Consider the following 23,547-nt stretch of genomic DNA (forward strand, 5'->3'; position numbering starts at 1 on the left):
ATTTGGTTTAAATATGCACAAGATTTCATAGGAAATTACCTCTAAGGAATGGAACATCCTCTCACGTTCCTGCAGTTGATTCTTTAGTGCCTGAATTTCAGGTGCTGAACCTTGGTTCTGTTTGGGATCTAAAGTACGGATGACCTGCAAAAGCAAGAATCACATACTAAGAAGTTAACTCCAAATAGGAACACAAGAAGTTGAATATATGTTAATCTACTCCATAACAGTCTGTTCTGATTGGTGCAGTTATCCAGGTCTTAGACAGGAAAAGGTCTAAGCAGGTGACTGCCAGACTGAATCTAAGAACTTTTGCATGCAGAAGCTGTGTTACATTACTGAGGAAGTGAATCTTTGGCAAGTTAGAGTTGCTTAAGTTTACAGAGTCTACAGAACATCCAGAAGTATATCAATTTTAGCTTTATAGGAATTAAGAACAACATAAGCATTTTACCACAAGGTACAACTGATCTAATGTTATAAAAATACTCAATTTAAATACTTGGGAATATATGAAGAACCTAGCCTAGATTTCTCTTCCTAGTATTTATGTTCCTTCCTATGAATATATACTGAGGGAGAGGGGATGGAAGGGGAGAGGAGAGGAGAGAAGAGGAGGTGGAATAGAAATTAGAAGACATTAGCTACTAAAGAATGTGAGCTTCAAAGTCTTTTGTCATGAAAACGAAAATCATCCTCATTGTCCCTCCAAGGGGTAGATCATTGTGTGGAGGACCTGCATGCTCTAGCGATGATGTTGAACAGATAAAATCATATCAGACAGATCTTAGCTGAAGAGTCTGACTAAATGTATTCCAAAAAAGCCATCTGGTATGGTGAGAATGTGTAATTCAAATTTCATACCGGATCGAATGTTGCCCGGATTTTAAAAAGTCACATTGGATGCTATGACTCCTGGGCATTCACTGAAAAATGTTCTATAGAGCTCAGCTGCCTCTACTAGGCAACCAGGGCATGGATCTGACAGGCAAGAGAAGGCAACAGACAGCGAAGAATTTGGTTGAAAGAAGAAATAGCAATAGCACTTAGACTTATATACCACTTCAGAGTGTTTTACAGCCCTCTAAGCAGTTTACAGAGTCAGCATATTGCCACCAACAATCTGGTCCACCTTTCACTGACCTTAGAAGGATGGAAGGTCAAGTCAACCTTGAGCCGATCAGGACTGAACTGCTGGCAGTCAGCAAAGTTAGCCTACAATACTGCATTCTAACCATTGTGTCACCACAACTCTTACTACTCAAAACTACTCAATTATGGAATGTTTCAGTTAACAAACAGATTTATGGACCAAACGAACTTAATTTTCAAACACAAGTTCTTTATCAATGCTGAATTGATTGAATTGAAGCAACTCAAAACCAAGCAATTCAAACTTCAGGTTTATTTAGAACTACCATCAAAAATGCCAATTTGCATAGTTAGCAAAAAACAGAAAGTGAAAAGACTATAGCACTTAATGGAGAACAACAAAGAAAAGAAACTGAAGTTACCAAAGAATTGCCAACACTATCAGTTAATGAAGAACTAGTTGGGAAAATGGACCGAATGAAAGAAGCTAAAGAATATATTTGCTTAAACTTTTTGCCTTTTTAAAAAACCTTCAACTACAATAAAAACAAATATTAATGGAGCTGTCAAAAATATTCCAAATGAAACAATGACCCAAATCAACGTCTGATGTATGCCATAGTCTATGTAACAACTCAAGAATTGGAATTTAAAATATGAAGGAATGAAGGCATTAAGGCAGGAAATCCTAAATGGAACATTTGTGTAGCATTGAAGAAAAAGAAAATTCACAATGGGTTTGAGCAATTTGAAGAATCTGAGGCAAGGAAATTTGATGAATAAGAAAATCAAAACTAGCCTGTGCATGAAGTACAACCTAGACAACAAAGAAATAGCAGACACTGCAGAATAATTGAAACAAATAGTTGTGGCCATCGCAGAGAAGATCAACTGATATGACAATTAAATAATTCAATTCCATCAGAATTTGCAGTTTAGGGCAATACATTCTACAAAACCTTTGAAAATGGGAAACTACAAATAATAAAAAACTTGGCAAAGAAAAGACCTTGAATTTTGGACAACAGGAATCACAGTAAGAATGCGACCCGAATCAAGCAAATTGAAAACAGTCGAAATATCCAGCATGGGAGACATTAAGATAACTGAGAAATGCCTTGTGAGGTTAAGAATGAATGGCAAATGATGGCTGACCTAAAATCTCTTATTAAGATTCATCGTAAATTAAAATCTGTTTCCCCCCTCCCCCCCAAAATCTACCTTTACAATATGTCCATTTTGGCCTTGCTGGCTCTTATGTTTTCTCACTCTGTTTTAAATGAATCTTCAAAGTGAAGTAATTCCATATTTGATTTAATGTATGTTTTTGGACCTGGCTTGCTGAAGATCTCCTGCTTAGAATTCTCATTAATCAAGCAGCAGAACATCCTGACATAATTTCTGCTCAATCCAGCAGTTGAAATTATCATTGTTAAATGTGTCAGGTGAAAGGGAAGATACTTTCAAGGATCATTCCTCGTTCAGTCCTTACCAGAATTAACAAAAGATAATAATAATAATACAAAGTTGTGCAGCAAAAGGTGGTAAAGGAACAGTTTAATAACAGAAGCTAGAAGTGACGGGTCATAAATAATCTTGCCACTCAATGATCAATATCAGTATCAATATCAATATAATTATATTAATAACAAATTGGGCTCTATTCATTCACCAATTTCTCATGGGGGTCAATAACGTTTGGGGATTAAATTTTTTTAATAAATGTATTAAATACAACCACAAGCATAAACACATCTTTATACGTATCCAGTCATCTTCAAATACTTTGACCATGGCTAATGAGAAGGAAGGACTCACTGGAGAAGAGCCTAATGCTGGGGAAGATTGAGGGCAAAAGAAGAAGGGGACGACAGAGAATGAGGTGGCTGGATGGAGTCACCAAAGCAATCAGAGTGAGATTAAATGGACTCTGGGAGATGGTAGAGGACAGGAAGGCCTGGAGGAATGTTGTACATGCGGTCGAGATGGGTCGGACACGACTTTGCAACTAACAACAACAACAGCCATCTTGGGTTTTAATTAATTCTTTTGAAAATAGATTTAAATGAAATAAGACAACGTAATATAAAGCATCCAAAGCTGCAGTTCACAGACTAATTATTAGCTATTCTACATTATGTTAGCACCCTTTGACTCTCTGTCAAAGTTGTAGAGGGAGGAAAATGCTAGCAAAACATGAAATACTTACACTTTTAGCTTTTTCCAAATATTTTTTGTATCGTTCTTCCATTTGCTTCATTTCTTCTTCTTTTTTACACAAAGCTTCTTGCAATTCTTCTATTTTGAGTGCTTTATTTGCAGAAGATATCACATTTCAGAATAATGCAAAGGTTTAAGAATTTTGAGATATTAGGCATACTAAACAGCAGATTAAATCAGATTAAATACAATGAAGAAACATAACAATTAGAATATATATTTGAACCATAAATTACAAGCAATTCTAAAAAATGGGTGAAACTCAACTGGCGGTTGATCAGTACAAATTTCTGTTTCTGATTACAAATAAGAAGTGGATGGCACCTACATTAAGCAAATATCTGTGTGGCACTATGGCAGCCTTACCTTAAACGTTTGTATAGTTATACACAAATTTTATGTGTATAACTACAAATATAGCTTATTTTTCCAAACAAGCTACACAATCAAAGCCATAATTACAGTGAGTGCATAAAGGTTGTCCTTGACTTACAACCACAAATGGGACCAGAATTTATACTGTAATTCAGTATAGTTATAAAGTGGGTAATCACAATAGTAGACACAATTTTACCTTCACTTTTTTGCCACTGTTATCATGTAAATCTTGACTCTACGTAGGAAAAAAACTGGCTGGGAAAGTCACAAATCATGATCATGCAACAACAAGACAATGCCATTTTTGTAAATGTGAGCCAGTTGCCAAGTGCCCGATGACCTCTGAGGCAATGCAACGGTTATGCCTTCAAGGGTGGACCATAAATCACTTTTTCCTAGGTTGTCATAATTTCGAACCATTATTAAACAAAAGGTGATGATTAGTGTTCAGAAATCTATTTTGAGAATTTCCCCAGAGCAGCCATAGTAGTAGTCCCTTACCTACAACCATAATTGAGCTCAAAATTTATGTTGCTAAGCAAGACAATTTTTGCCCCATTTTACCACCTTTTTGTCACAGTTGTTAAGTGAATCACTGCAGTTGTTAAGTGAATCTGGCTTCCCCATTGACTTTGCTTATCAGAAGGTAGTAAAAGCTGATGATATGACCCCTGGACACTGCAACTGTCATAAATATATGCCAATAGCCAAGCATCCAAACTTTGATCATGGGGCTGCTGCGATGGTCATAAGAATGAAAAATGGTCATAGGTCACTTTTTTCAATGCCATTGTAACTTTGAAGAGTCTCTAAATGAATGGTTGTAAGTCAAGGACTACCTGTATTATAGTTTCTAAGGAGTCTCCATGTATTGCAGGATGTTGAAAGAAGAAAACAAGAGAGGTTTATGTATATTTCATTTCTGCTAGTGAGTGTATTACATTCAAGTATATGTTTATTCCATGACCCAAATAATAAAGGAACAATTAAGCAGGTTGTGTTTCACTAACAAAAATAAATACTACATAGCAACTAGCTGAAGCACTAGGCTTTAGAATAAGAGCTGTGTTTAAGATCTTTATTCACAGCTTGGGAGGGGGGAAAATAAGCAAATATCTCTGAGCTTTAAAAATCAGCTGCAATTAAATTATTTGAAATAAAAAAAAACTACTCACAACTATTGTTATAACGGGGTTCTAAATCTTCAATGATTGCCCGTTTCTTCTGAAGCTCATTATTAGCTTCATGGAGCTTTTCACTGCAAAAAAGAAACGAATGTGCACATAAAACAACTGCTTTGTCACTCTTAATTGGATCAATATTAGAGAGAAGAAATTATAACTGTGGATGATTTCAGCAAAGAAATAGAGTTTTGTTAAAAACTAGTATTAGCTGCTAATTATGTTTGTTCTGATTTTTGCTTTGGGACACTGAGGATCCTTAGAAATAAGCGAAATTAAGGAAGAAGTAATGAAAGTAAAGAGACAAGGGAATGTAAACTTTAGAGATTGTGTATGTGGCTACAGATTATTTATGCTAGGTTGGAGAATATTAAGTGAAAAGAAATGTTGAAAAAGATGGAAAGTGGAGGAACCAGTACTATGCCTAGACCCATTTCTGTTGATAAGCCTATGAGGAAGAAATGATGTCATTGGGAACCAACAATTGTTTGCAACAGGATACAGTAAGAAGGCTGTAGCCACCACCATTAGCAGGGGAGCAAGAGGTCAATAGTGGAGCCAACAGATGTGGAGCCCACCTCTTGGAACAATGAACTCTGCATACAGAGCTCCCTAAAGAGCTTTTTTTAAGGTACTCAGGAAATTACTGGGGTTATTTTTGGAAGGCAAGGGAACTTTGAGGAGAGGCCTTGGGTAGGCTACTGCAGGAGGAGAGGAACCTGCATTTTCATTCAGATCTCTTTTTCTATGGCTTTCAACATTGTTTAGTATGGCTACTGATAAGGTGCACTAGTCCACATTCAATCATGATGGCTGTAATGAGACTCAGGGTTTCATTAGATCTGTTATTTGAAGCTCTTAGCTGTTTATCTGATATGTATTAGTAATTTATCTTGCAGATGAATTTCTATCCATAGGTATTGTTTCATTTGTATTGCTTGGAACTTTATTCCACAACCGTAAAAAAAAAAGTTAGTATATACAAATATAGTATGCCACAGTACTATATACAAATATGTGAAGACTATATACACATAGTGGGATAATAAATACTGTTAACAATATAACCTCATCATTAAATGTCAAACATTAATAGCTCTTCATTAGAAATCCCCTTTCTGTTAAAAAGTAGAAGTTATCAATATCATAGCTACCCGTATAAATTAATAGACTTAAAATGTCTTTGAATATTAGAAGGTCAGGTCAGTAATTAAAGCTGTGTGAAAAAGTCCTGCACGGTTTATGGTTTATGACATTTTTTGGATAGGACATTGATTTTCTGCTAACTGCTGTGGAAATATTGTTATATTTAAATAAATACAGGTGGTTTTTAAGTGAAAAGCATAAGCTTTTTGCAATTTGGTGCTGTTTGGATGGGTATTGTGAATTTTCTTGCATGCTTACAATGCATGCTTACTATGATTATTAAAATAGATTAACTGATGCATACCCAGTGGCATACGTGTTGCAATTACTAAGGCCAATGCTAATGTTTTGTTAACATTTTTATTGTTTGTGGCCCTGAAAAGGACCATTTAGGTAACCAAACATGGTAACTAATATGAAATTGGCCAGCCCTTATTGTTATCACCAGGCAGCATCGCTTCAGTATAGACTGTATAAGCCTTTGCACGTGATCTTTGGTGACAATGTGGTGCCAGGCTGCAATAATGAATTCAATCAGCTCCTGCTTGGTCTTCGGATGCTTCTTGCTTATTTCGTAACCAATCTTGGCCCACAAGTTCTCAATGGGGTTCAAATCAAGGCTCTGAGCTGGCCAATCCAGGAGTCGAACACCATGCTTCTTCATCCACTGTTGGATTGACTTGGCTCAATGACAAGGAGTGTTGTCATCCTGGAAGTAAAAGTCCTTCACTACAAGTTGCTGTTCTGAAGGAAGCATAGTCTTTTCCAGGACTTCAACATACTACTTGAGATTCATAATTCCCTGCACGATTTGTATCTGACCAATACCAGAAGCAGTGATACAGTCCCAGATCATCACATACAATCGATGCTTTACAGACAGATTCAGGCAGTACGGCCTAAATTCTTCAGCTGGAAATCTTCTGATATACTTATTGCACTGATTCCCAGTCAAGTAGAAATTGCTCTCATCACTGAGGATGACCTTGGCCCACTGTTTGTTGGTCCACTTTGCATACTTCTTGGCCCACGCACGTTGACGAGAGCAGTGAGCATCTGTGAGCAAAGGTTTGCTTCGAGCCCTGCAGCCTGTGAGCCCTCTGGCAAGCAGTCTGCGACGCACTGTGCTTGTGCACACTTTTACATCACATTTCACCCCAAATTCTTATAATCTGAGGCGAGGTGAGCTTCTTGTCAGCCATCGAAATGCATTGCAGAGCCCGATTTTGCCATTTTGTCGACTTTCTTGGTCTTCCAGAGCGGAGCCTGTCATCAACTGAACCAGTTATTTGATATTTTTCAACCACTCTGTTCACTGTGGTGCAATGGCATTTCACTCTCTTGGCTATTTCTGTACAGGAGTAACCCTCTTCATGAAGCACATTGATGTGATGGCGCTGCTCAGTACTGGTGAAAGCAAAGGACTTCATTGTTGTCCACAGGCTTATTTATAATTACAGAGTGTGACAACATTGATTGGCTCATAGAATTAGCCTCTGTGCATTTTGATTGGTGAGCCAAAGTTCGCTGCTGATTGGCTACTTTCAATCCTAACATTCCCAAAAATTCAAGTTGTGTTTATTTTAGCACATAAACTCACTCAAAATCTTAAAAAGACTTGCATCTCAATCCAACTACAGAATTTTTCATCAAAGTACTGCATTTTTCAGAGCATAAGATGCACCAGAGTATAAGATGCCCCAAGATTCTGAAGAGGCAAATTAAAAAAAAAGTTTTTGCACTCTGCAGACCTCCCAAAAACAGCCCTTGTTCATGAAAATGGGCCCATTTTTTTTTTCAAAAAAAGGGGCATGAATAGCCTTTAGGTGGTTTGTAGAGTACTCCGGGGGAGGGGGGAGAAATTGAGCAAAAAATGGCCCGTTTTTCACTCATTTCTGCCCTCCCCTTCCTGCCCACTCTGAAAGCCTCCTAAAAGCTATGCACACCCATTTGGGTGAAGGGGGGCAAAAAAATGCTGTATTCAGTGTATAAGACGCATTCAGATTTTCAGCCTCTTTTTTGAGATTTTCAGCCTCTTTTTTGAGATTTTCAGCCTCTTTTTTGAGATTTTCAGCCTCTTTTTTGAGATTTTCAGCCTCTTTTTTGAGGGAAAAAGGTGTGTCTTATACTCCAAAAACACAGTACTAATTTTGCATGGTTTCTATGAGTGAAAAGTTGATTAAACATGTAAATACAGCTTAAAACTGAAAGCGTGCAGGACTTTTTCACACAGCTGTATGTAGTTGGCTTGAGCTCCGAGCTTGGCAATTTGATTGCAAAAGTTTTGTTCCCATTCAAGGAGACTTCTTTACTGAAAATGTTTCCTTGAATGGGGACAAAATGTTTGGAACCAAATTGCCAAGCTTGGATCTCAAACCAACAACATAATTAATAGAATTATATAGTAGAATAATAGAATTATTGGGAAGGGGGAGAGTGAATATACACATATAAAATCACACACACACTTTATCCCACACCAATCCCATATACACACATCTTTCTTTTTTAACTAGCCAGTATGAATTGACAAGACTTTGGTGATATTAACTTTCACTCCACTCACTACTGACTTCTTATAAAGATGTTACTACTTTAAATTAATAATTGTACAAATTCTGCTTGCTAACTTATATAATAAGAAAATTCCTACTTCAAACCATGATTTAAACATTTTATCAAATTATTAAATATTATTTCTGAGCCCTATGGAATAACTTTATTAAACTAAGAATATACACTATAGATTCACATCAGGAGGTAAGAGTCTCAGAATTGGTATTAATATACTTAACAATTTTAAGTGATTCTATCATAATTATTCTCCACAAAATAAAAAAATACTTATTATTATTATAAAAATGAGGAATATTTTTATTACTTACAGATGTTCATCAAGTTTCTTTTTCAGAATGACTGACTATAAATGAAAAGGAAAAAAAGAATTATTTGAAACAAAGGACTTTTTTCTATACTTTTAACTGAAACAGGATTGACATTCAGGACAAAGAACATGGGGAAAAGAACTAGGCTGCCTAATTTCCCTCCTCATATGTTTATATGCAAATTCAAGGTATTTATTGATGTATTCATATGCCAAAGCATCTCAAAGCAATTTATAATAAAAACAGCAATACAAGTAATTAAAAATACTTAAAACAATGCAAACAATATAAAACAGTATTCTCTAAAAAAAAGTCCTTAAAAGATATAGCAAGTCTTTTTTTTTCTTTCTAACATTCAAATTGAGAAGGGTTGAATGGAAAGAGTGAGTTCTGAATATGTTCCTATAGTTTGTTAAGTCAGGTGCTCCACCCAAAAGTCAGGATGAGGGCTTTCCACAGCATCAGTGCTCTTCACAGGGAAGGCCACCCAATATTCAGCAACTCTTGGTTTACAGAGCAGGATCATGTCTGATGATTTCAGTGACCCAGGCTAGTAACATGAAGGCAACTTGGATCAAGTTACTGAGGGGTTAATATATCCTTAAAACCTTGAAAATAGTTCAACAACTAACTGACAGCAATACAGCTACTTCAAAAGAGCCATAAAGGGTACATAGCTACATGCGTCACTCAGCAACTTAGTTGATGCAACATGTACCAAATACAAGAGCAGACCCATACAGAGGACATTGCTATAATTTAAGTATGAAGTTACAAACATGTGAATGACTATAGCTAGACTATCCCTGTACAATAACGGACATAATTTGTACAGCACATCAGCGAACAGCAAAAATTCTAACCACAGAGTTCACCTGCCTCTCCTATGATAATGATAACTTTAGAAGTTCCTCCCTCTTTCTAAAGGAGTGAAATGACATTTACAACAGATTAAATGCTCCAACTCTGAATCAAGGAGCCACAATCCAAAGCCTCCATCTTGTTCAGAATCAGTTTTATTTTAAAGGAAGTCCTCGACTTACAACTGAAATTGCTGCCAAAATTTCAGTTATTAAATGAGATATTTGTTAAGTGAATTTTGCCTCATTTCACAACCCTTACTTGCCATAGCTAAGTGAATTGTTGCAGTTGATAAGTTAGTAACCCAGTTGTTAAGTGAATCTGGCTTCCCAATTGACTTTGCTTGTCAGAAAATGGCAAAGGGTGATCACATGACCATGGGACACAGCAACGGTCATAAGTATGAACAAGTTTCCAAGCATCTGAATTTTGAACACACGATCATGGGGATGCTACGAAGGTCGTAAGCGTGAAGAATGGTCATGTCACTTTTTTCAGTATCGCTGCAACTTTGAGTGGTCATTAAATGAACTGTTGTAAGTCGAGGACTCCTTATATTAGTATTCAACTACTCTATTACCACATCCAGAGTATGCTTCAGAATATCAGTCATCAACCCATCGTTGACATTTACTTGTCCCTAGCTGTTAAAAAGTGATGAGGACACAACAAAAGCTACCAAGCTGTAAAGGCAGTCACCCAATCTATGCCACCTTCTCTGAAATTATCCCTGCAAGTAGTTTAACACAGTGCTCTTAATCCTTAACTCACTGAGATAATCCAGGAGCATATTGGGGTCAATGGTGTCAAAAGCCATTAAGAGTTCAAACAAAATCAACAAGAGTGATGTTCCCTTTATCTCTTTTCCAGAAACAGGGAGACATGAATTGATTTGCTCCCAAAACCAATCTCCAGACTGAGATGAAAGAACTGTAAATATAATACAATTTAAGAGCATTATAGCTGGGACTATATGTTAAAATGTCTTTTACAAAAATTTTACAGTGGATATTTTATGGATAATATATATTTCCATTGGTATTTTAAGTGTTTCGCATTTAAATCACCAGGACTGCCTGGCAGATTTGGTAAGAATCAATCCAACAAACCAACAATATATTTATTTGGGGAAGCTCACATATGACAACACCAAAGCCTTTTCCATGGTGTGAAAACACAAGAGGAATAGTGTGCATGTATGATTCGGAATTATCTGATTACTTGCACCTGGATTTCACATAAATTCCTTTAGTATAAAGGAATTTTATACTATATTAAACCCTCTCAACGAAATATAAGGTCCATGTCATTTGAGAAATAATTTGAGGAAACCCCTCATGGATTAAATTTATAATTTAGGTGCAACTTCAGACATTTCCAATCATTTGTATACCTGTTTCTAGGAAAACATGCCTGAGTTGTGTAGAAGCTGCCAGAAGGACAAGACGTAGAAAAATAATCAAACAACAAACAGATAGCACATGGCATGCAAAAAAGAATTAAGATATTGTCCAATTAAATGTTTTTTTAAAACATTTGAGTCACAAATGAGACTGATTCAGAGCAGGTTGAAATAAATAGGAAGCCATACTCACAATAGCCTTGTGCAGAAACCCATGCCAAGAGACAGAGGCGACAGTTTAGTACGAAGTGAACAGCAGCCAACAGAAGGAAACTATTTAGTATCTTTTCTGAAGAATATACAATTAAAGCAAGGCATTCTCACAGAGCATGCACATTATCTTCTCTTTCTGTGCTCTCTAAGGTTTCTTTCTCCTATCTCTTCCTCTAGAGAATTCTGAAAAACTATCACAAAGTGTGTTAAGGATAGGAGTGAGCGTTCGTACTCAAAGCAGATATACAGTAAACAAGATAACTTTATGAAAATATGAACTCAAATATATAACAATAAAAAAGGGATTATTATAATCCCAACCTTTTTTTGCATGCACAAGGTTTTGATGCAATATGTACATAAGTCTGCCGAATGCAACCTAGTATAGTCTAGGTTAGAGACCAAAAAATATAATGCTTATATTTTATCCAAAACATCTGGTTCTTATTTGTATAATGTTCATTTTTAAATATTTCAGTAATGATTGATCATATAATGTACAAATCTAAAACTGCTATGCTCACAAAATTAAAGGGGGGGGGGGAATTGGGAGTCTCAGCACTTATGGCAGTCTTGTGCTGTGAACATATTAAGCCATTTATCAGTTTCACTTGCTCCAATGCGTTTATCATTCTTAGAAGATAAAATAGCACCCTCACATTATCATGGCTCCAATGCTACAAATCAATGTGGACTACATTGATATATATGGTCTCTAAGTCAGAAGATGAATCTTTCTATCAAGTAAATTATTAGCTACCCAGAAAGCTGTAGTTTTTACTGCTGCCACCTGTCCTGTATAGGTTTAAAGCTGGATGCCAGCCGAGTCTCCAGCTGAAAATATCTACTCCAAACCCACCCCATCTCAGCTATTCTTTGACTATCCCATCAGATTTCTGACAGAGATCTGAATGCAAACGTTAGACTTTTTTTTAACCACCAGCTTTTCTTTTGAGAATATCAACGGGATTTCATTAAGAGGATAGGGGGGCAAGAGGTAGGCAGTTTATCAATAAAAAGATTAGGAACAGAAAATGGCATTACTTTACCTTTATATACAAAGATAATGAAATTTGACAGAAAAATTAATATGATTAGCAGGAAAGTAGGGGGCACTAGAACTTTTAGGGCCATGTATTTGTGTATCTTTTCACTTACATCTTCAGCTTTTGATCCTTGCTCCTGCAAAGACTTCTGTAATTCTTCAACCTGAGATTGTACTTCAAGCAATCTCTGGTTTACAAGCCTAGAAATAAGAAACAAGATTTAACTTTTAAGAAGCAGTGATGGGTTTATTTTTCTCCTTAAGAAATCATCCGCTAGTCAAGGATCTTGTGGGTGTTTAGAAATATTTGTGGAAATAATGGCCTCAAGGTTTTATTTTCTTATCAGCACATTCTCCTGTCCTTCAAATGAAGCAATAGTACTAAGTCTCTTTCTAATTATGGTAGAAGTCAATGAAATCACAAATGTATATTAAGGCTGTGTGAAATACAGTTGTTCTTTTAATGAAGTGGATTAGTTTGCTGCCATGGGCTCCATGTTACTTCTCATTCTCCTTTTTCCAGCATCTCTAGCAGTTCAAGATCACACTGCTAAAATACACACCAAACTATTGATTTTTCTCAATGCAGTTTCTTGAGTTCTTCAAATGGAACCAGCACAAAAAATGGGTACCTATAGTCAACTTCTTTTTCTCTTTTTTACCGCCTCTTTTACTGCTTTGAATGTCTAGGGAAATACAAAGTTCTGATTCTTGCTCTTCTGGCGACTTTAAACTCTCTCAAATTGCAACCTATCACATCTATATGGTAACAGGACTAAGTAAGGGATTGCTAGGAGTTGGCAATGTATGGCATGGCCTTGTGCCAAAGGTCCTTTACGGTAGTCATGAAGGCCATCCTGGGTCACTCTGAAATAGCCTTGCCAAAGGTCTCTGGTGAAGTTGTGACAGGCCCAGCAATCCTCAATAGATAATATATTGCTACAAAAAAAGTATAACTAGGTACATATAGGAAAACCTGTATTAAGTTCAACACATCTTTTGAATAAGAAACATTCAAAATGTCCTTTTTTAAAAAGGACAAATGTTTTGACCCTTACTCTAGTGATGATATTACCTCATCATCCCAATATATCTTTGAAGTCTTCAGAATTAACATAAACAATAATGTGCAGTCCAGGGGTGGGTTTCTCGCCCCGTTCCAACCGGATTGGTTGGAACGAGGCCGGCGGCGTCCTCGCGCACGCACGCGGCGTCCTCGCGCACGCACGCGGTGTCCTCGCGCACGCACGCGGCGTCCTCGCGCACGCACGCGGCGCATGCATGCGTACTAGCGTCTGCGCGATGCTCCAGCTGCTCCTGGAGGATCGCGCAGGCGTTCTGCGCATGCGTGGAAAGCACAAAATTCAAAAAAACGGGTAAGGAGCGGGCGCGGGTGTGCGGGCGCGCGTGGGGGGGGCTTCGCCGTTCCCGGAAGTTACTTACTTCCGGGTTCGGCGACCAACCGGATCGCAGGGACCGGTGCGAACCGGTCGAAACCCACCCCTGGTGCAGTCCCAGCTAAAAAATGTTCTTTTTAATATCTTTAGAGTAGAAGCAAGTGGTTCCAATCTACTTCCACCCTACTAGCCTAAAAGAAAAACACCACCTTCTTACCTGTTCTCTGTTTCTAATTCATTCTTTCTCAGATTGGCATCATCCAAGAGACTCTGCAGCAAAGCAATCCTCTCATTGTCAGAGCCCTCCTGGTGAAGTTTTAGCACTCTGTTTTCATGTTGAAGGCGAATAAGCTTTTCCCTTGAGAAATGAAGCAGGAGTAATGAAATAGTGTCACTTTCTGGGAAAGATCAATACCATCACTAAAGAATGTATGCATTGTGAAGTAACCCTCCTACATTAATTGGACAGCATCTAACTACTTTGGATCATTTTTCTCAATAAATAAACAAATTTATTTAATTCAGTCCTCTTGATCTAGTTTTAGGACTTGTGTTAGGTCATATGTATGCAGAAATAATGAAAAGCCACAAACGTTTAGTCCCCTCCCCCTATAGCTTAATCTAGTTGACAACATCATTGTTATACATCTCCAGCCTTTCTATCCTTGCAAACCATTTTGCTTCCATCATATCTACACACTACTTCATATACTGTATGTGTTCTCTCTTCTTTTTTCAAGATCTAATCAGTTCCACCCATTCATGTTCTTCCCTTTAAAAAAAAGTTTGGCTTGCCAAACTGGCAGTAATGCTGGTAGCAACCCATCCCTGCAGTAAATATAATCAATATGCAAATCTGCTCGTGTAAAATAGACCATATATCCATGATGGCGAACCTATGGCACGTGTGCCATAGGTGGCACGCGGAGCCATTTGTTAGGGCATGCCAGGCATTGCCCTGTCAGCTATAGCACCCATGCGCATGCTTGCTAGCTAGCTAACTTCGCCCTCCAGAGGCTTCCTTGAAGTGCGAAAAACCACCCAACGCGTAAACCAGAAGTTCAGGAACAGACTTCCGGTTTGCACATTGGCCCGTTTTTCACTACCAGAGGCCTCAGGGAAGCCTCCTGAAGCCTCGGGAGTGCAAAAAACAGCCCTACAGACAAACAGGAAGTCACTGTTCCTGAACTTCCGGATTGCTCGTACGGCCGTTTTTCTTCCTCCAGAAACTTCAGTGAAGTTCCTGAAGCCTCTGGAGGGTCTCTTGGGGGGCTGTTTTTGCTCTCCTAGGCTCCTAGAGAGTTTCTCTAGAGGGTGAAAAAAGTGTGCCAAAAGCGGGGGCTGATCACATGAACATGCATGCTGGGGTCGCAGTCGCATGCATAGCATTATGTGGGCATGCCCATGCACGACCCCGCTGCACTCCCCCCATTTTTGGCACACGACCCAAAAAAGGTTAGCAATCACTGCCATATATATTCCCAATCTCCTTTTATTCAACATGGTCTTAAGTGGTTTGGTTTGGTTTAGTTTAGTTTAGTAGATGAAATGCTTTTTTAAAAAAAATGAAAAGAGGGGAAAGGAGATAAAAGTACACTCACAATTCTTTTGAAATTCAAGGAAGGATTACATTGATTCAGGCCTACTAGAGTTTTATTTTTCAAATATTTGCCTGAAGAACATTAAACCCTTTTTCAGTAAATTTAAAGGGAGACTGGGCAAGATCAGTAAGAACTATTAATCTTAGTCCTGATAAAATGTCAGTAATATATGAAGTTAAAAGTGTGACCATATAAAACATTTTATGTTTATCTTACTTTATTTCTGGAGTAATAATTTCTGCTGCCAAACTGTCAGAAGATTCTTGACCTTCCAAAGGTAATAATCCTTTTTTTAGGGAATGGAGAAGAAAGAAAATATTAAGCAGGATAGAATAGTAAAGATGAAAAAATACTGTGGTTTCAGTTTAACTCTCTCCTATCTGAACCCAATAAATACCTAAGTATGCAATTCAGAGGAAAAAAAATAACAAAACATTATCCTCTCATAAAAATATCCCTTAAAATATACATTTTCAAGCCTCCAATAAAAATTTGCAATCTGGTAAATAGCGATTTTTCCTAATTCTTGCTTAAGCATCTCCAATATTCATTAAATAATTTACATGACAAATAGTTCCTAAGTAAGTACTATTTCTTTAAATACTCTTAACAAAAGGCAAAAATGGAAAAAGTGATGCAAGTTTTAATAAGGGATATAATTTTCTCATAAACCATTACATTTCCAGAATCTTACCTGAAGTAGTTAGTTGTCCTTCTTGTGCTTTTATGCAATGGATCTCTTCAATTGTTTCCTTTAAAGAATCTCTTTCTGTCCTTAGCCGCTACAATTTAAAAAGCAAGATTTTTCACTATTCCAGTAGACAGTTCATAAAGGATGAAGTTATGTTACAGATAGTTCTCGTCTTATGTTCACAATTGGGACCAGAATTTCAGTCATAAGTCAGGATGATTATAAAGTGAGTCATCATTTCATTGGTCATGATTTTACAATCATTTTTATTGCAATTGTTAAATGAATTACCACAGTCATTAAGCAAATCCAGCTTCCCCAATTGATTTTTTTTTCTCAGAAACCAGCTGGGAAAATCACAAATGACAACCGGTTTTAAATGCAAGCCAGTTGACAAGTGGCTGAATTGTGATTACGTGACTGCAGGGGTGTGAAGTGGCCCTGTGAGAATAGATTGTAAATCATCATTGCATCACAGTTTGTTCATGTTCAGATGGCATTTCACTAGCATTTGTACTTCCTTATCACATATAAATATTTTACAATTACATACTTAAAATTCTAAAATGTATTATGAGTTTAAATTAAAGGGAAAATAAGTTAACTAATACTTCTGAAGTATATAACAGGTTGGGGTTATAAAATGGGAAGGAATATTTAATTATTTATCACATAACATGGCCCAATATTTCTGGAGGAAAGCTATTAAAATCCATGAAACTTTTGAATAATAATCTTAGATTAATAATAAAGTTAGCAGGAATCATATTGCTATGATGTTTCAAGAAAAACTAGGTGAAAAGTCTACAACTGATATGTGGATTATCATGATACAGATGCAACTGTAAAAAAGAACTGCAGTACATTATGGTTTATCAATAGAGCAATGCTTGCTTAAGTACACTAGCTCATCACAAAACTTATCATTATCCCTGTGCAACTAAATCCTCTACTCTATTCAGTTTATTATTATATCTTTATATAGATAACCTAGCTGAATATACACAGATAAAGAGTTCAAACTTTATTATGAGATATGAGATAAAGAAAATGAAACAGCCAATTTAATTATCAATATTTTAAGTATAAAAGGGAACAGCAACATTTATATGTTGAATACATACATCTTTTTCTTTTTGGAAACTATCTACTTTTTCTTTCAGCATCTTGTACTCAAATTCTAGTTTGTCTGCTTTTTTGGATTCTTCAGACAATCTGTTTTGAAGTTCAACCACCTGCAATAGCAAGAAGGATCACAATGTATTGATATAAAAGTGTAAATCTTCATTAAGAGCCAGTAATAAACTTAAGATAAATCACAGCAACTTTTAAATTGATATTTTCCTTTTCCTTCCTTCTCTCCTCTTCAGTTTCTCATTTCAATTAATCAGACATATTCAAGTCTACAACTATGGTATTTCATGGTAATCAGTACTATTGGAAAAAATCAGTACTGCTGGGAAACCTGGAATAATAGTCTTGCACTCAGAAATATACAATGGTTTATTCATTAATTATTTCTGATTCACATACACACACACATATATCAGAAATAATTAATGAATAAACCATTGTTTATTGTACTGTTGGGAAACCTGGAATGATAGTCTTGCACTCAGAAATATACAATAGTTTATTCTGTACTGATTGCCACTGCTAAGTTTTAATTCAATAATTTATTGTTAGGAGAAGAAACCTAAGCAAATTTATGTATATTCCCTGTGTCTCTTAGTTTGACCAATATGGAGCGTCTGAAGCTTCTACTTGAGGTAACGGGGAAAAATATTGCTGTATATTAAGTGATAGCAATGTTAATAATTGGACTCCTAGCATTGAAAGCAACATGTCTTTATTGATGAAAGAATAAGGTCAATTAACATCCCACAATCACTACACTATTTCCCATTTTGATTTGGCAAAATTATACTTCCTATTCAAATCTGTTCTTTTATTGAGATATGTAACAAATAGAAATGAATACAATAAGGAAATATACCAACAGATACAAATGAAAAAGAAATTGGCAAAAAGAATTTGATTTGAAAAGTTATGTGACTCCCAAATGAATTTACATAATTAAAAAAGAAGGAAAAAAACAATTAGAATTTAACAGAGAAAACAACGAGACAAAATCTCTCAACACGTAACCAGAAAAAAAAAACCTGTTTGGCAAACAACCTAACCTTCGGCCTGGGAGCACACCATGACTATTCTAGCACTTAAGCCATCACACCACACTGGCTCTCAGGAGAAAATGGCAAAATGACTGGCATAAATTATTTTCAAAACAGTCAAAATTATATTTTTGTTCATTCCTGTTCTCACCTGCCTCTTATACGTTTCCAATTGGCTGCGAGCTGCATTGGCTTTCCTCAGTTCTTCTTCCAAGCTCACCGTGTTTTGCATGTACATTGTGTTTTTCTCTTCCAAAAGTTTTACTTGCCTCCGAAGGTCTCCAAGATCTTCTAGCTTCTTTTTGTATGATTCTACTTGGCTTTCTAACTTGGCTACTTTGTCAGATGAGTGCCTGGAAAGAGAAGTGTTGCCAAGACTCAATTATTAGAATCTCTTTGCAAATATATTTCAGTTTATTGGAAGAGTAGCCTTAGATTCATCTATTTTAAGTAACTATTAAAGCTATACTACTTAAGGGGAAATGGGACAGGAAAACACATTCAGCAATTCTTGATCTTCACTGAATACAGGGTATATATACCTGACTGCATTCAGCCATGGCACATTGAGACTTTCCAGTGTTGGGACTTCAATCCTCTTGGGAACATAATCATCCTACGGCATAATATAAAACTTCCCAAGCTATAGTAAATGGACCGCTACTGCCCAAAAAATGAAGATGGGACCGAGCAGTAGAACTATAAAAAATCCATGTCCAGTTCTCACAGCGATTTAACCTGAAAGTAGAATTTAAGCATCCAAATAAGTTTACATTGGTGTTAGTGATCTTGCAGTAGCGGTCCATTTACTATAGCTATATAAAATGGAGTTACTGGATAATTATTATAGAGCATAACCAACTGTTCTGTCCCCCCTTCACAGCTCTTAACAAACAGCAAGACAAATAAACTTAAAAGGACTTTCTTCATCAGTTCTCAGTTCAAACTGGCTTCGAGCCCCAAAATAACATAAATACAGTCTCTGACTCAATAACGGAATGAAAAACAAAACAACTCTTACAAGCAATGCACTTCTCCAGTGTAGCTTTGAATCAGGGTTACAAGAAACAGAAAGCACTTATCCAAGTGTATCTTCCATAAACCATGATTGATGATCAAGCAATGTTGTACCAAACAAGAAACGCACGAAGGAATGTTGACTCCTGCGACTAGGGCGTGGCAGCATCCGTCCTTTTATCTCCAAACCTGCCCCTAACAAGCCCCAGCTGCATAATGAGTCTTGTATCCTGAAAAGACTCACAGCAGACATCTGCTGAGTCACAACACTATCCCCCACCGCAGGGCCCTTTCCCCGGGGTCCGATGGTCTGGACGCAGTGGGAATGTCGTGTCCACAAGATGACCCGCACCCATTTCCCTTGGTGCCTTTTTTATGAATCCCAAACCTCTGGAGGCATAGCCCCCTTGAATCGGAACTCTTTAGGTATCCGGTGGCCACCATGTTTCCTTCCGCCCTTCCCGGTGTCGACACCCCGTCCAGGGTCATCCACCCTCCACAAGGCCGACCCATCAGCCCCCCTACCGTCGGAGGTTGATGGCAACTCTACCAGCTTTGGCCGAGCCTTAACACCCTATCCAAGGTCCTCCACCCTCTGCAAGGTTGACCCACCAGCCCTCCTACCGTTGGAGGTTGACGGCAGCTCTACCAACTTCGGCTGAGCCTTAACTCCCTGTCTAGGGTCCTCCACCCTCTGCAAGGCCGACCCACCAACCCCCTTTCCGTCGGAGGTTGACGGAAGCTCTACCGACTCCTGCCAAACCACCACGCAATCCCCTCCCGCAGAGCCCTTCCTCCGGTTTTGATGATCGGGGTGTGGCCCAGAAGGGTTGGTGACGGCCTCCCTGGAACATGGTCCAAGACACTGGCACCCCACTGGGAACCTAGAGACAAAGTCCAGTGTTGCGGAGACCGGAGTCGACAACGGCTGGAATCTCGGCAGAGTTCTCTTTGTAGACCTGGCCCAATGACACTGGGCACATGACTTCACGCAGCTCCGTATGTCATTTTTCAGATGGGGCCACCAAAATTGACGGGAAGCCAGGCGCAATGTCCGAACAAACCCCCAATGTCTTGACGCAGACGCGCAATGAATCTGCGCAAGCACCCGTCGACAGATGTGCCCTGCGGGAACATAGAGCCGGCCCTGACACTTCAAAAGTTCCCCTTCCAAAGTCCAAGGGGACGCCGGCCCCACTTCCGCCTTTCATTGCTCCACCCAGTCATCACCCCGCTGTGCATCCCGTACCAAAGCCTGCATGCTCATGGGATGACAAACGGCAGCGCAGAATGCAATGGGTAGAACAGTCCGAGGTGGAAGTGAGTTCACAGGGTTGGAGTTCTTTACTTTACTCAGCAGGGCATCCGCCCTGGGACTCCACACCCCCCAAACGCACGCTATCTTGTGCGAACGGGGTAACACGGCCGCACCAACGTGCTGGTTGTCCGACTTGATCGTGCGTTGCTGAGGGACGGCTGCAGTCCGCACAACCCTTCTGTTCTTCTTGGGGCAGCTCCCTGCCAAGTGTCCAAGATCCCCACAGCAAAAACACAATCCCTCCGCACGTTGTCTGTCCATCTCTGTCCATGACACTCGAGGTCTGACAGCACCCAACTCCATGGGCTCCTCCCAGTCCACTGCAGTCTCTTGCTGAACCGGCATGCTGGTGGTCTCCTGGAATACACGGCAAGGCTTTCGCCTCTGCAGCCGGGCATCTATCCGGAGGCACAGGTGGACCAACGCGTCGAACATCGGTGGCCTGTCCACCCTCGCCAATTCATCCTGCAAGGCCTCAGACAATCCATCTTGGAACATGTCCATTAGAGCTGGTTCATTCCATGTGGAATCCTGGCTACGTAGCCTGAATTCAGACACATATTCCTGCAATGACCCAGTCCCCTACTGCAGTGATTTCAAACTTCTGGCAGCTGTTTCCCCTTTGATCAGATCTTCAAACATCTGTTTGAAATATTGGCAGAAGCCCTGGAAGTCATCCAACAAAGGGCTCTGCTGAACTAACAAGGGGGTAGCCCACCGGGCAGCTATGCCTGAGAGCAAACTGATCATGAATCCCACCTTCGTCCGGTCAGTGGGAAAGTCCTCTGCTCTCAGGCTAATAAACAGCTGGCATTGTCCCAAGAATGCTGCAAACATGGCCAGACTCCCATCATATTTATCTGGCATGGCTACTGGGCACTTCCTCCTTGGCTGGGGGGGGGGGGGGTTGCAGCTCTCTGCAACTGTTGAATTTGATCCGACAACATTGCTATTTGCTGCACCATTAATCTACTTTCAGCCATTATCTGTTCCATAATTACTGAGATTAAGGCTTGTCAGGCAGGAGTCAATCTGTTCTGTCCCCCCTTCATGGCTCTTAACAAACAGCAAGACAAATAAACTTAAAAGGACTTTCTTTATCAGTTCTCAGTTCAAACTGGCTTCAAGCCCCAAAATAACATAAATACAGTCTCTGACTCGATAACGGAATGAAAAACAAAACAACTCTTACAAGCAATGCACTTCTCCAGTGTAGCTTTGAATCAGGGTTACAAGAAACAGAAAGCACTTATCCAAGTGTATCTTCCATAAACCACGATTGATGATCAAGCAATGTTGTACCAAACAAGAAACGCACGAAGGAACGTTGACTCCTGCGACTAAGGCGTGGCAGCATCCGTCCTTTTATCTCCAAACCTGCCCCTAACAAGCCCCAGCTGCATAATGAGTCTTGTATCCCGAAAAGACTCACAGCAGACATCTGCTGAGTCACAACAACCAACTATGCAGGGTATCTGAGAGATCACCTTTTTCCAAGAGTCTCTACGCATCCAACTAGATCAAGCAGAATTGGCATGCTGCAGATCCCAACAGCCAAAGAATGTTGACTGATGGGAACCAGAAGATGAGCTTTTTCCACAGTGGCCCCTGCTCTATGGAACATGCCCCTGCTCTATGGAACATCCCCCCCCCCTTTGGAGATTGGAATGGCCCCAACTCTTGTTAGCCTTCATAAGGCCTTAAAAACCTGGCTATGTTTCCATGCCTAGGGTGCCGAATGTGTTAAGAGGCCCCGGTTTCTTGGCTATATTGCTAACTGTCCAAGTATTTTGCTCCTATGTATATTTAATCTGGATATTTTTAGCATTTTTAATGGCTTTAATTGTAATGTATTTTTTGAATTGTAGGCTGACCATAATCACTGACTGAGATGGACAGCTATAAAAATTATTGAATGAATGCAATGTTGGATTTATTCTAATCAGCAGATAATGAAACTATAGCAGAAAGTATATAACCTAAAGCAGGAATGTCAAACTTGTAGCCCTCAGGCCAGATGCATCACACGCTGGCCATGCCCACTCCATTTAGTGAAGGGGAGGAAACTGAAATACGTCACATGCCACAAGTTTGAAACCCCTGAGGAGGGAGGATCCAATGTTACGACGGTACGGATGTGCAGTCTCGATGCTCCGAGACCACAGCCGATACTTTTGCCGCTGGGTGGTCCAATCGGACCTAAACCATCCTGCAGAGATGGTGAACAGGAAGAATAAGTCTTGCTGACCTCAGGGACATCGCAAAGTCCCTGATCGATGCAAGAGAAGTTCTTCAAGCCGGCGACAAAAAATCCAGTCAAGGCTGATGAAGTCGGAGCGGCTCCAAACGGAAGGATACGGAAAGAGAAAGTGTTTCCAGCTGGAGAGGAACTTTTACCATTTTAAAAAGAGACTGCCTACAAAAAACTTAAAATTAATTTAAATTGGAGAACAGAAGAATTAAGCGGCAGAATTAAATTTGGAATGGTTTTGGACAGTGGGTTATCTTACTTTTTAAATGCTATCTTCACGGATAGAATTTATGCAAACCTTTTAAAACGAATGGATTAAGTTTTCTTCTTCCATTTTTTTTCTTTTATTATTCTTTGTAACCTATGGACTAAAATTCTTCTCTTTCATTACTGTGGGTGTTCTCCTAACTCATTCAAAAATCGGACTCTTTTTTAACTTGAAATACAAAAAAGATACAAAAAGAAACAAGGAAATTTGCAACAATAACACTGCTACTTGGAGGCTGGAAAGTTTGTGTATTGGAAACAAAACACTCTTATTTTGATTATTTTGGCTTGGCACTACAAGGTCTCACTGCTTGGTTATAGAGAGTGATAAGAAGGAAAGCATACATATGTTTCTTTGAAATATATCTTTAACCAGAGAAAAGTGAAAACAAAACGTTATTGTGAATC

At 38.8% G+C, this 23,547-nt stretch overlaps 1 protein-coding gene across 4 annotated transcripts in view; it reads right to left on the reverse strand.

The window, feature by feature from the left end:
* The window catches only part of HOOK3 (hook microtubule tethering protein 3), a 79,885-nt gene that overhangs the window by 21,474 nt on the left and 34,864 nt on the right, over positions 1 to 23,547 (reverse strand). For all 4 annotated transcript variants that reach the window (XM_087716250.1, XM_087716254.1, XM_087716251.1 and 1 more), the window contains exons 11-20: positions 18,438 to 18,639; positions 17,237 to 17,347; positions 16,116 to 16,203; positions 15,638 to 15,707; positions 14,038 to 14,178; positions 12,537 to 12,624; positions 8,903 to 8,937; positions 4,866 to 4,948; positions 3,302 to 3,402; positions 40 to 144 (exon numbers count right to left, since the gene is read on the reverse strand). In XM_087716250.1, the coding sequence (XP_087572376.1) occupies positions 40 to 144; positions 3,302 to 3,402; positions 4,866 to 4,948; positions 8,903 to 8,937; positions 12,537 to 12,624; positions 14,038 to 14,178; positions 15,638 to 15,707; positions 16,116 to 16,203; positions 17,237 to 17,347; positions 18,438 to 18,639 (1,024 nt within the window). The remainder of the gene's footprint in view (positions 1 to 39; positions 145 to 3,301; positions 3,403 to 4,865; positions 4,949 to 8,902; positions 8,938 to 12,536; positions 12,625 to 14,037; positions 14,179 to 15,637; positions 15,708 to 16,115; positions 16,204 to 17,236; positions 17,348 to 18,437; positions 18,640 to 23,547) is intronic.

The sequence above is a fragment of the Thamnophis sirtalis genome, unplaced genomic scaffold (assembly GCF_051295495.1).
Source record: "Thamnophis sirtalis isolate CommonGarterSnake01/CBP01778 unplaced genomic scaffold, rThaSir2_p1.2 scaffold_5, whole genome shotgun sequence".
NCBI lineage: Eukaryota > Metazoa > Chordata > Lepidosauria > Squamata > Natricidae > Thamnophis > Thamnophis sirtalis.